This window comes from Carica papaya, chromosome 6 (assembly GCF_054855325.1).
Source record: "Carica papaya isolate Zhongbai chromosome 6, ASM5485532v1, whole genome shotgun sequence".
Lineage (NCBI taxonomy): Eukaryota > Viridiplantae > Streptophyta > Magnoliopsida > Brassicales > Caricaceae > Carica > Carica papaya.
The window spans coordinates 37,411,502-37,423,906 of NC_142314.1; the positions used below are offsets into that span (position 1 = coordinate 37,411,502).

General features: G+C 35.8%; 3 protein-coding genes across 5 annotated transcripts; 1 reads left to right on the forward strand and 2 right to left on the reverse strand.

Annotated features, from left to right (window-relative positions):
- Positions 1-188: 188 nt before the first annotated feature.
- FUS9 (Ubiquitin-conjugating enzyme family protein) lies at positions 189-3,932 on the reverse strand. Its single transcript, XM_022035391.2, has 4 exons — positions 3,424-3,932; positions 2,299-2,372; positions 943-1,090; positions 189-545 (listed from the first exon to the last, which is right to left on the reverse strand). The coding sequence occupies exons 1-4, from the start codon at positions 3,671-3,673 to the stop codon at positions 448-450; spliced, it is 570 nt and encodes a 189-aa protein (XP_021891083.2). The 5' UTR covers positions 3,674-3,932; the 3' UTR covers positions 189-447.
- Positions 3,933-4,216: 284 nt separating this feature from the next.
- On the reverse strand, positions 4,217-8,508 carry SCL33 (SC35-like splicing factor 33). 3 transcript variants are annotated; one of them, XM_088222280.1, is made up of 7 exons: positions 8,428-8,508; positions 8,100-8,311; positions 7,404-7,555; positions 7,087-7,164; positions 6,018-6,182; positions 5,391-5,483; positions 4,217-4,883 (listed from the first exon to the last, which is right to left on the reverse strand). In XM_088222280.1, exons 3-7 carry the CDS (start codon positions 7,547-7,549, stop codon positions 4,595-4,597), a joined length of 771 nt encoding a protein of 256 aa, XP_088078406.1. In that variant the 5' UTR covers positions 7,550-7,555; positions 8,100-8,311; positions 8,428-8,508; the 3' UTR covers positions 4,217-4,594. The 3 variants fall into 3 exon arrangements, with proteins under 3 accessions (XP_088078406.1, XP_088078407.1, XP_088078408.1); XM_088222281.1 differs by having other exon boundaries at positions 8,096-8,311; XM_088222282.1 differs by lacking the exon at positions 4,217-4,883 and adding an exon at positions 4,900-5,125.
- An 812-nt stretch (positions 8,509-9,320) lies between these two features.
- TAF7 (TBP-associated factor 7) lies at positions 9,321-12,405 on the forward strand. Its single transcript, XM_022035367.2, has 6 exons — positions 9,321-9,516; positions 10,039-10,155; positions 10,992-11,125; positions 11,220-11,339; positions 11,655-11,724; positions 12,084-12,405. The coding sequence occupies exons 2-6, from the start codon at positions 10,041-10,043 to the stop codon at positions 12,251-12,253; spliced, it is 609 nt and encodes a 202-aa protein (XP_021891059.1). The 5' UTR covers positions 9,321-9,516; positions 10,039-10,040; the 3' UTR covers positions 12,254-12,405.

Sequence of the window (12,405 nt, forward strand, 5' to 3'; positions counted from 1 at the left end):
ACAAGTTTATACAGATTATGTGTTAATACCTTATCAGTACCAGATAATCACATATGATAACACAATTTATATATATATATAGATATATAAAATGAGAGTTTGTATCTAGCAATTTTCATAATACCAACTGACCCTTAACTTGCTATATAATGCATGGTAAGATCGACTCGGCAGTGACTTCACCAGACTGAGATGGAAAAATGGAGTTTGAATCAAAACCCTAAACAGCATAAACCTCAAAATATTTGCAGGAAGGGATTACAGAAAGTTGCCTACAGCAAGTTTGTGTTCTTGGACTGGTTATCAAACATGCCCGAATGTTTCCAAGTTCCAGAGGATGAACCAGAGAGTCTAGGCAGCTTTTTTGGAATTTTCTTACAAGATATATTCTGATGCTGGAAAGACATCTCGTATCGGAAATTCTGTTTTCCGGACCGTTTATTTATATTACCTCGCAAATCTCAACGTCCACTCCGTAGCTATTTCATCGTGTTTGGCTCTATCTGTCAAGTATAAGTGAGCAATGCCAGGTACGAGTGGATTATCTGCAAGAAAGGAGAGTTTCAGTGTCCTTTTAAGCGACAAAAATTATGCATCTCATAATATCTTCCCCGCAACCGCATAGTTGCATATCTAATGCTTCGAAGTTCAAAAGACGAAATAGAGATTTCTAGGACAAAGAAGCATTTTCTATAACTCTTTGGCATGAAGAGTAAATGGCATAACATAAAGGATTTTAACTCGGATGATCGTGCATGGCCTGAACTTTTGACTACAAAGAGATCCTTGTTCCGTGCAGGTGGGATTTGGGAACATCTGGTCTTTTCTTCGATTAAAATCATTAAACCAGTAATGATTGGTTAGTAAAAACAATTGAAAGCTCCACGACCCATTGATCCACAGAGAGAGAGAGATAGAGAGAGATTGAGTTAAGGAACTTACAAGTATCAGGGTTTGTGAAGATTGATCTGATTGCACGTAGTACCTTTGTGATTGTCAGAGCTGGACTCCAATTATTGTTTAAAATCTCCAAATTTAGATTGCCAGAAGAATCAACATTGCAGTGGTAGATTCGAGTTTTGAATACGACCTGCACACCTGTACTTGTAATTAGAAGAACAAAGGAATGAACAGCGGACGATACATGACATATTGCAATCGAATTTCTAAAAGATTTTGACACGGAATAGATAAACCAAAATATACATATAGGTCATAGTCTTCCAGAGGAGAATAAGAAAAATAGAGTGGAGATGATGAGAATACAGGAGGAGAATCACGCAACTCCTCTCAAATCCTAATTAAGGTACTCCTATGGGAAACAAACGTGCTCATGAATAACGAAAACTAAATCTAAAAACAAAATCCAACTCGTCAAAAGAAAATTCGAGGAAAAGATGGCCTTTGTCTCATCTGGACAATCCCTGCACCTTCATTCATCTCGTTTCTACTTCTCTATATATCTATATACATATCTATGTATGAATTAGCTTGAGGAGTAGAACACAGATCTCAATGCTAGAGAAGCTTGATGTGAGAGAGAGAGAGAGAGAGAGAGACGAGCTGCATAGAGAAGCTCGCGGCATGCAGAATCTCAGTAAAACTATGTGCTTTCTTCTTAATGTAATTGCAGGGATTTTTTCCTTTTTTTTTTTTGGGTTTTGTTCGATGGCTTAAAAGAGGCGATAGGCGGTCTTGCGCTGTAATTCTCCACTCCTCTCACTTGCTCTGCCATCTGCTTCTGCTTTGTTCTCTTTTATCTCTACTACGGAGAGCGGAGGAGAGGTTTTGCTATGGCGGAGGCATGAATTGCGCTGATGGGGTGGAAAAAATTCGCTCTCTCCTCAATATGTCCTTGCGATATGGAAAAAATTTCCACATCATCAACTTATGACAATCAATGCCACGTGATCAGATTCGTGGCATTTACTTAACGGTGCTTTTAACAGTATTAAATAGGAACATTTATTTAGAAACAATTTGAAAATATAAGGCCGGTATATAATAAAGAAAAATTATAAGGACTTAAATAGAAAAGTTCGAATAGTTACAAGGATTATTTTACTATTTAAGCTCATCTACAAAAACAAAGAAGAGGAACGAATATGTTAGGCAATATCAATCTATTGAATAGAGTCAAACATGTCCCTCCAACCCACCTCAGCCTTAAAAATGAAAATGAGAAAAAAGAAAAGGTAATAAAAAATACAGCAATCAAAAGATTTGAGGAAGCTAGGAAGTAATTTCGTTTTTAATTTAAAAACAAGGAGTTAAATCTTCAAATCAAGCAGAACATACCTTCGGAGGTTTGAAGGGATAATCAGTTGGGAAAGTTATGTCGAGGAAAAATATGCCACCTTCATACGGAGTTCCTGAATATAACCAGAAATTTTCAGTGTCTCTAAGAAGATTAATCTACCTCCCCAAAATCATTTGTGGAAGGTCTACGTAACAAATTTAGCAAACTAAGACAATCTTTAAGAACAAGCAATCCTTCCATGTGAAAACAATTCATCAATAAAATGCATCAATACGTAGAACATTATAGAGCAAAAATATGAAGAAAAAAGATCTATAAGAGACTAAAAACCAGTGACATCAACGTCAAAGGCGCAGCTTTACTAGACCCAGTTAGCTTTCTAGAAATAACACGGGCAAATATAATTAAACCAAGACTTCAAAAGGCATCAAACTGGTACGTGTTTCCTAGTGTCAATATATAAAGGAATTGAAAAAAAGATAAATCCTGCCATTGCCTTAACCTCCACAGATACTACAAGCAGCTTAATGAATCCATCCTCCTTCCAATAAAACCAAACTTAGTAAAATAAGACAGTCACTGCTTCGCTATCAAACCCAGACTTCGAAGTGGGGCACCAAAACGATGAGATGTGTCAATCTGAAAAGAAATTGCTAAAGACTATGATCTATAAGTTATGAAGCCTCAAATCTTATCATCATCCTCCCAACAAAACATGGTAAAATAAATGAGCGGAAACCTAGAAACTAGAAGATAACATATAGAAGCAACACATCTAAGAAACCAATGAAGAAGGTGAACGAATGATGCCAGTGAAGTAAAACAAGCTTGCACAAGAAAAGATTGCAGCAAACCATCACGATAGCTACTTCCCTTTCAAACACCCTTCGGTATTTTATAACAGACGTGAAAAATTAACCTAGTTAATACTGGTTCAAGAACAATTAGGACACGCCATATCAGACGAAAACACAGAAATTTGTACTCCAATAGAGTAACAAACTTAGATCACGTTAATAATTACTCGAATAAAGCAACCCCAGAAAGATTATAGCATTCAATCATGAAAAAATGAAACTGAAAACAACAACCCAGTTCAAGAAAACGAGAAAAAGTTTCAAAAAACGGGGCAGTAACCACGCGATTCGTAAAGGAAATAGGACCTGAGGGGCCAATAACGGTGGAAACCCAGTTATAGAGATTGTCACCCTTGGGTCCAGCGGCGCAATCGCGAGGTGGGTCCATGTTGAGCTCCGTCATCTCCCTCTGTATCCTTTTCCCCGACGCTGAGACAGACGTCGTCGAAACCCAAGACGAGGAAGCTCCTTTCCCAGTTCCCGTCGCCGTAGATGAAGAAGATAGTCTTCCTCCTCCTGCTATCATCATTCCTGAGCTGTAATTGTTGTTGTTCATGGTTTCACTCCGTTGGCTTGCTCTCCGCTATGATCAATACCGCACCGTTTCACGCTTCGATGGCAGATGATAATTGGTAGCAGGATGGAATTCCCTCGACAACAATGGTTAGGCGAGGAGAAATCCGACCGTTCTGATGTTTCCCGATCGGTAGGGAAGATGATGAAAGCAACCGCTGCGAACAGCAAATTTATCTTTTTTTTTTTTTGGGTAACAAAAAATCCGAGTGATCTGAACGCTCGGCTACTGGGTTTTTTGCGGTTCATAATTTATGAACTTCTAAATTATTTATAAATTATATTATTTTAATTAAATAATACAAATACTACATTCAATCGAAGCTCGATCCATTCTCAATTTGATTGAATTTTAAACCAAACTCAAAAGTTTTCTTAACAAAAATTTTAAGTTCGGCCAAATTCGATACTGTTCTTTCGAAGCATTTCAAAAATTTGATACCGAAACATAAATGCTGCGAAACATTATGTGAAATTAAACTCGGAGCATTCAAATTTGAGTTGATCACAGATTTCAAAAGCTTGGTAATGGAAACATGAACCTAGAGCTGTTTCATTTAAGCTGCCAAACTCACAAGAAACACATTAGAAAAGTTGCCAAAATCAAGAATCTTTCCGACCTATACTTTCCGGATTTGTCATCCGCTAACTAAAAAAGTCTACGGGTACAGATGGTTCCAAGCACATACACAAGCTTTCACCGAAAGTCACTTACACAATGGAATTCGGATTCTCTGATGAAATATAAAAAGGTAATACGCATCAGCTAAAACGACAAGGGTACAATAAATATCCTACAAGGCCAAAGCTCAAATAACACCAGAACAGGTAGACACATGCCATCAAATGATAAGGCACCGGGTTATCAAACTCCAACGACACTTCCAAGCAACAGACACGCAAATCACTGGCTTGGAGATAGATCTCCATTCCTCTCTCGCCTACATTCTTCATGATTTGGGCTCTGGCTCCTGCTTCTGCTTCTCCTTGGATTCCTACCAATACTTCTTCTTGGACTCTGGCTTCTGTTTTGCGGGCTCTGGCTTCTGTTTCGCGGGCTCCGGCTCCTGCTTCTGCTCAAACTTGGGCCTCTACCAGGGCTTTGACCGTGAACAACCCTTGGTCCATTATAGGCTGGAGAACGTGAATAAGATCTCTCTCGGCTGTACCTCTCATCTCTAGGTGAGATGGATCTGTGACAATTGTTAAAGAAAATGAATCATATGCCAGTCTATTACTATAAATGGTAAACTGAAAAAAAAATTCAAGCCCTTTGGAAATGAAACCTTAGATATCAACATTTAGCATGAAATAAAACATACTAAAGGCACTTACAACCTTTGTAGGACACAGAAATAGCCTTAGGTAAATGTTAGAACTGAATGACTAATGATGCAAATGTCATTCCATGTTCCACCTTGGCTAGATACAACCTCTGTAGAACACAGAAATAGCCTTAGGTAAATGTTAGAACTGAATGACTAATGATGCAAATGCCATTCCATGTTCCACCTTGGCTAGATATAAATTACCCTATCTGCAGGTTGTTCTTAAACCAGAGAACCCAATCATTTTATTTTTGTGTTAATCCAAGAATCTATCTTTAACTTAAATTATGAGAAGAGGAACTTCATTTTAGACAATAATTTAGAACCATGCAGGACCCTAACAAGTACTCAATCAGTTATGAGAAGTGGTACCTGCGTTTTGGGGGAGAAGAGTAATAATCATGGCTTCGGGACCGTGATCTTCCACGACGAGGTGGAGATCTTCTGCGATCACGGAATCGACCCCTGAAAAAGTAAATATATATTAGAAGTTATTTTCTTTTGAAATATAAATATATATTAAAAACTTGAATATATATTAAAAGTTGACCTCGAGCTATCTCCTTTAAAAATAGTTTAATCGCACAAAAGAAGGTCATAGTTGAAAAAATCCTGACACTCTTAATCAATTAATTGAACATGCTTACAACATTTTTCTGAAAACTCAAAGACAATTGTCCATGACTTATTGGCCGAATAATTGAACATGCTCACAAGATTCAACCAAAAATTCAAACAGCATTGTTGATGACTTACTTGACCAAACTAATATACGAGTTCTTAATCAATTAATTGAACATGCTTACAACATTCTCCTAAAAATTCAAACAGTGTTTATGACTTTTTTGTCAGAAGTAACATACAGGCTACCAGGTCTTCAATAGGTGGAACACAAAATCATCTAAGAGCAAGAATTCTATAAACAGACGGGCGTATAATAGATACTAGTGAAAATAATTGCCACGCAAACAAGCCAGATCCACAAAATATCAAGTCTACCTTCCTCTCTCCCTGGCCCTCATATCAGCAGGCTTCTTTCTATTCTCTTCTGCAAATACAACAGTCAACTCCCGGCCAAGAAGCACATAACCATCCATGTGATGTTTTGCCTCGGAAGCATCCGCAGGATCTACATACTGAATAAAACCAAATCCACGGGGCTCCCTGCAAGAAATGGATACAAAGAAAGAAACTATCATAATAAAAGCCATAACAAAACATAAAAATAAGACCACGTAACCGTGCAGGCCATAAACCTCTGCTATTGAAATTTACCAAAATAATCCCCAGTAATGGAAGGTCACGATAAGCATGAAAAAGCAAGCACTTGCCTGCTAACCTTTGCAAGTGTCAGTTTAAAGATGACTTGAAATTCTCCAAGACTTGGAACATCTTCACAATGTATTCAAACCCAAGTTTCTTCCAATCTTCACTACCATTAACATCATCTTCAAAAGAACTCTAATTACTTGATTGATGTCTTCAATACTTTAATTTCACTGTACTGTTAAATCTCAATAGCTTCAATTAATGCACCCAACTTGCAATTATTAAGGGAGCATATCTCTAAGGGTAATGTCCAAAATGAAAACAAATATAATGAGGAAGAAAGTAAGGGACCGCCTGGAGACACCCCTAACAACTCAAGTTGGGAGATAATAAAACTCTCAAAATCTTCAAAAGCAATTGCAAACAAAACCTTAGGGAAATGGAGTTTCAACTTTCAAGATCATGGCTTTCTTGTTCAAAGAAGTAAACAACATAATCAAAATTATAACGCCAAATTAAACATATTAAAGGGGTACATTGCTTCCAGAAGGTGTGATATCTAGAAAATGAACCTCTAAAATCACTTTCATTACATTGCTTCCAGAAAGTCCAAACATTTTAAAACATCATTAAACATGGTCTCAAAACATCAGCTAGACAGAAAAAAATGAAATAGAACAGAAGAAAAATATTGGTATATAGAAAGTCCAACATGTGATCACGGTCAAAAGAATTGCAAAAGCAAAATCTACCATCCAAATTACTGCAAATTATACATGACAAGCAGACTTATGCTCACCCAGTATAATAATCCCTAGGCAAGTAGATGTCCTTCAGGGCACCAAACTGCTCAAATGGCCTCCGAAGGTCTTCCGGCCTGGAAAACCACAAGTTAAAAATGCGATGAGATCCATATTTACAAGGAATATGATTAGACCCTGAAACAAAAAGGGACTGTATATGAAGAAGATAAAACATAATATCCTACCAGCCCTGCTATATTCAAATAACTCAGCAGGTATTACAACTTATATGCAAGCTCCTCAAGTAACAACCACTTTGTAAAGAGTGTATTTTATGGATCACCAAGGTATAGCAAAATTTACATGAACTAACCTGCAATCATGGCGAAGGTTACGAACCAAAAGACTAGTGGGCAGATCTCTACCACGGCCACCACCATAACGGCCCCTCGGGCTACGACTTCGTCCTCTCCTGCCGTAACCCCTAGGGGGCGACGGAGTATAACTCCTCCCTCTCATGACTGTCTGTCAAATACAAAGACCAAGTACAAAAATCATGCTCTATAATCATCCAATTAAAGTTACAACAGAAAACACTTTACAGTCACACACTCATCAGCTAAAGCTCGATTCCAAAGACTTGTAACAAATAACCAATCGGGGTTTATCTTCTCCAAAATAAAACCAAAACAGCGATAACGGGCAGAAAACGCGCAGATCATGAGTTGTTTTACTAAGATAGTTTTTGAACCTAACCATACTCCAGAATATTGAGCACGATCAACCACTAGGCTAACATGCCTCGATACGAGCACCATCATTTTTAACATAACACATTCGCATGGTGAGTCGGGATTGTACACTAAATTCTGACTATCTAAAAGCACGCAGATCCTGAAAAGGGTTTTAAAAAACCTAATTGAATCTAAACAAAGTTCAAAGCAATGAAACAAAATCTAGCAACCAATCGGGTTCATTTGCACATAAACTAGCAAGAAAATATAAAATAAAATCAGATAAAACAAGTAAATATTTACAGATTTATGAGAACGAAATTGCATTTACATACTATACGCCGAGAGCAAGTCAAGACAAATGAATGACCAGCGGGAGCTTTGTCGTTCGGTGTCCGTAGTGAAAAGAGAAAGCAAGAAAAAATCGCTCTTCTCCTCCTTCTTCCTTTCCGCGAAAACCACAAGAGAGAGCTTCCAAGATGGACTTTACGCTTGCGTGTTCCGTCGTTTAATCCCCTCTCGATACCGTGAGAAATTATATCAAAGGCTGAAAACAAAGCAAAAAACAAAAAAACAAAGAGCAACATTACAAAGCAATAGAAGAAGAAGAAGAAGAAGAGAACTGCAGAGTTCAGTGTCGCGGGAATGGTCGGCCGGCCACACCTGAAGGGGAATTTTAGGGTTACAGGCTGCAAACTCTGAAACGCGGAAAAAGATACCTCTTACTTCTAATTTCAGGCTTTTATATCAACATTTCTTATGGGCCGGACTTCTTGGATCGGTCTTAGAAGTTTCTTTTTTTTTTTTAATAAATAAAATTATTTATTTTTTAAATAAAAAAATTGTTTCCAATGAATTAAAAATGAAATTAAATAATACATTAAAAACTTTGTCAATTTAATTAAATTATAATACTTTTGTAATATTTTAATATTATTTTTATTAAACCATTATAAATTAAATTGTTGAATTATATAAATTTATCACGAAAAATTATATATAAATAAAAATTTAATTCGACTATTAAAAATAATAAAAATAATATTTAAATATAAAATTTATTAATTTTAAAATAAATTTAATCAAATTTCACATTTTTTTGAAATATTATTAACTTATTTATTATCATAATAGGGTTATAAAAGTTTTTAAATTATATAAATTTTATAAATAAATTTATAATATTCGATTTAATATTTTTTTATAATAAAAATTTTTAATAATAAATTAATTAATTTAATTTAAATAATTATAACGAATTAATGCATAATTTTTTCTTATTTTAAAAAAATTATTATTATTAAAATTAAAAATTATTTTTATTAATAAATTTATTAAAATAATATGTGTATTAATTATATAGAAATACGATACGATTTAAAATTCATAATATTTTAAATATATATTTAAAAATTCATTTTTTTATATTTTTATTTTTATCATATTTTAAAGCCCATTTTCAAAAGCCCAAATGAAATTTTTAATTAAAATTCGGCCCAACAAATATATATATATATACATACATATATATATATTTAGCCACCAGTTTCTCATTCGCCGGACCACCGTCACCGACTCAAGAATCAGATTTCTATTCGCACGCAGCCTCTTTCTCAAACCTTCTCTCCTCCTCCATCTCTGCATACGGTACTAATCCATCTGAAAACATCGTCGTTTGATTTGTCCGATTCAACGCCGAGCTAAGATTTTACCCCGTCGTTGTTCCAGAGCGGAACTCAATAACACGTCGAGGTAAGTTTTAGATTTCTTTCCTCTTAGTATTCTCAAATGTTACTGGTTAATTGCTTTCACTTGTACACTCTGCTTGTTGTTGTTTCTCTTTGCTGCTAAGATTTGGATGCTTCTGATTACATGTTCGTTTTCTTGTTTCGTTACGCTCTGTACTTCGTTTGATTTTGATAACTCCTTGTTGTCTTGACATATATTTTCGTCATATTTTGACGTTATTAGGCTGGTTTTCACATTTATGTTTACGAATATGATAATTTCTTGTTTAGCTTTTCGAGAGGTTCATTCAATTTATGATGTGGAACTTTTATAAGAGTTGTATCGATCATCAATGAGTATGTGTCTTAGGATGTTGGAGATTAAAACCTAGAAACCACACTTGGGGTTTCTTAGGCATCACGCCTAAGAAACGTTCAAATATTATCTGTTATTGTGAGTTACTAGGGTTTCCTGAAAATTTGTCTTTCTAGAACTGTGAATTTTACAAGTAGATAAATAGATTCATGTCATGTTAAATTTTAATAGGCATGGAGGAGCAATTCATACTTAGGGTTCCACCTTCTATCGCGGAGAGGATTGATCGCCTTTTGAATGAGGATGCTTCTTCTGCCGAGGACAAGACATTGGATTTATCATTTTCTGGTGAGAATACACCATCACTTTATTAGATATTATTGTTGACTTCTTAACTTTGTGTTAGTTCATGCTTTATCTGGTTATGTTCTCCATGTGAATGTCTCGTTTAAGCTAAATGAGCTGCAGATGCCGTTTTAGAGAAGTAAGAAAGCTTAAGAAACATATATGTTTTCTTACAAGCTTCTGTTGGATGTTCAATTGTTCACCTGCAATATACTCATTAATTGGTTAGTTGCTAGCAGTATTACAGCATGAGTGGCTGCCATCTATTTCCATAGATGTCTTCTACGGGAAAAAAAGACCGGAAGGAACTTCCTGAAAGAGGACTAGATGCATTTTGTTTGCTCCATTTAACATCTTGTTTGCTGGTTTTCTTTTCATGAGACCAATAACAGCCATCATCTGGAGTGGTTCTAAATTAATAATAACAAAGTTTCTTGGCCAGTCATTTGAGTTGTTGGAGGGTTAAAGCAAAGGGGTGAAATTTTCTAGAATGTTAGTGTTTTTCGTGTCATCACAAAACAAATGGAAGTTGGGATTGCTTTACCCACTTAAATTTCTAGGTAGAATCATGTTTGTGTCTGTTATTGCTGTGTGCTCTTTTTTTACCAATTTCCATTAAAGAGAAAGGAATTCCTTCAGCAGTTGATTGTCTTCCCTTCTGCACATAAGTAAATGACTTTGTTAGTGGCTGAAATTTAGGATTTTGTTTGTGTAAAATAGATATATCATAATATGTTCTATGAGAAGTCAATATTTGAAGTGGACAAAAATGCAAGTTCTTTGCCATTATTTTTAACTGCTTGTTTTGTATTTTGAATTTGAAATGTCTTACATTGTAGAGGATGGAAGGAGTGGAACGTTTGTCATTGGCAATGATCATTTTCCTGCATCTCTCTTGGATCTTCCATGTGTAGTTGAATCATTTAAAACTTATGATGATTGTGCTCTCGTTAAAACTGCTGACATTGGTCAGGTGGGTTACATCTGCATTGTTTAATTTAATATGATTAGAGACAAAGTTTCCTCATTTAGAAAGCCATTTTTACTGAACTTTTAGGGTGGAACAGATGATTATGGTTAGAGAACCAGAAGATCCTGCTCCAAGTGCGGTGGAATATAGACATGGTCTCACTCCTCCTATGAAGGATGCTCGAAAACGGAGATTTCGTCGAGAGCCTGACCTAAATGTATTAATCAACTCAATATTCTTCAAAACTTCTATATTTGCACAAATTTCTATTTTGGAGTCGAGGAGGAATGGTGCAACACCAATATATAAAACCTTTTTTTCCTTAATTTGTGGCATAAAAGGACGGACTTGTCACTTGATTATCCACAAATTTAACATTTTCTCAGTATGGACTTCTTATTTTTCAATAAATTCATAGAGATATTAAATATTTATTAAGAGGCGTCCTTTCAGCATACAGTATGTCATTATGGATGCAGCTTTCTTAGTGTTCATTCAATTGTTTGTACTGATACCGTTATTAATTTTACAGCCTGAGCTTGTACAGCGTGTTGAGAAAGATTTGCTTAACATCATGAGCGGTGTAACGGTTGAAAATGCAGATATCCTTTCATTTAAGTTAAACATTGTTGTTTAGAGATATATATTGATATAATGCATATTTGTGTATTTACATCTCTCTCCCTCACACACACACTCTATTTGTGTGTGTGCATAAAGTTAAGGTTTTCTGCCCTTGTGAAGGTACCACTTGTAAGGGCTTATTTATATTGATCCAATGTTTTTGTGCATAACCGGAATGATGGTTTCCCTTGGTTCACTTTAATGCTCCGTCACATTTTACTAAATCTCCCAAGCATTCAACATGATAGAGCAGTTTGAATATTTCTGTCATCGTATATGTTCTTTTTTTTTTTTTTCCTCCATATAGCTCTTTGTATTCCTTGATAGAATGATTCACATGTTGAGGTGCATGAACAAGAGGAAGATGGTGATGAGAATGCCCGGAATGCAAATAAAAAAGCTGCGCCTGCACCCACAGAGAAGCACAAGGTTCCTGCAACAGGAGCAAATGTTGGAGAGCCTGAACCGGATAGAAGTGATTCGGATGAGACTGATGACTCGATGTGATTTTGGTCATGCTTATTGGGAGGTTTCAAATGTCTTAGGTACTCACCTGCCAACTATTTTACCATACAACGTGTTGTATGTAGTTCCGTATAAGCTTTGGAGGGATTCATGCACTTTTAGTATTATAACTAGTTAATAGAATCCTTCGTGGA

Coding starts and splice junctions, on each gene's coding strand:
- TAF7 (XM_022035367.2), top strand. CDS start 10,041: ATGGAGGAGCAATTCATACTTAGGGTTCCACCTTCTATCGCGGAGAGG. Junction 11,126..11,219: donor AAACTGCTGACATTGGTCAG/GTGGGTTACATC, acceptor AGGGTGGAACAG/ATGATTATGGTTAGAGAACC. Junction 11,340..11,654: donor GTCGAGAGCCTGACCTAAAT/GTATTAATCAAC, acceptor TTAATTTTACAG/CCTGAGCTTGTACAGCGTGT.
- SCL33 (XM_088222280.1), bottom strand. CDS start 7,549: ATGAGAGGGAGGAGTTATACTCCGTCGCCCCCTAGGGGTTACGGCAGG. Junction 7,165..7,403: donor AACCTTCGCCATGATTGCAG/GTTAGTTCATGT, acceptor GTGGTTTTCCAG/GCCGGAAGACCTTCGGAGGC. Junction 6,183..7,086: donor CCTAGGGATTATTATACTGG/GTGAGCATAAGT, acceptor CATTTCTTGCAG/GGAGCCCCGTGGATTTGGTT.
- FUS9 (XM_022035391.2), bottom strand. CDS start 3,673: ATGAACAACAACAATTACAGCTCAGGAATGATGATAGCAGGAGGAGGA. Junction 2,373..3,423: donor CACCGTTATTGGCCCCTCAG/GTCCTATTTCCT, acceptor GGTTATATTCAG/GAACTCCGTATGAAGGTGGC. Junction 1,091..2,298: donor ATCCCTTCAAACCTCCGAAG/GTATGTTCTGCT, acceptor ACAGGTGTGCAG/GTCGTATTCAAAACTCGAAT.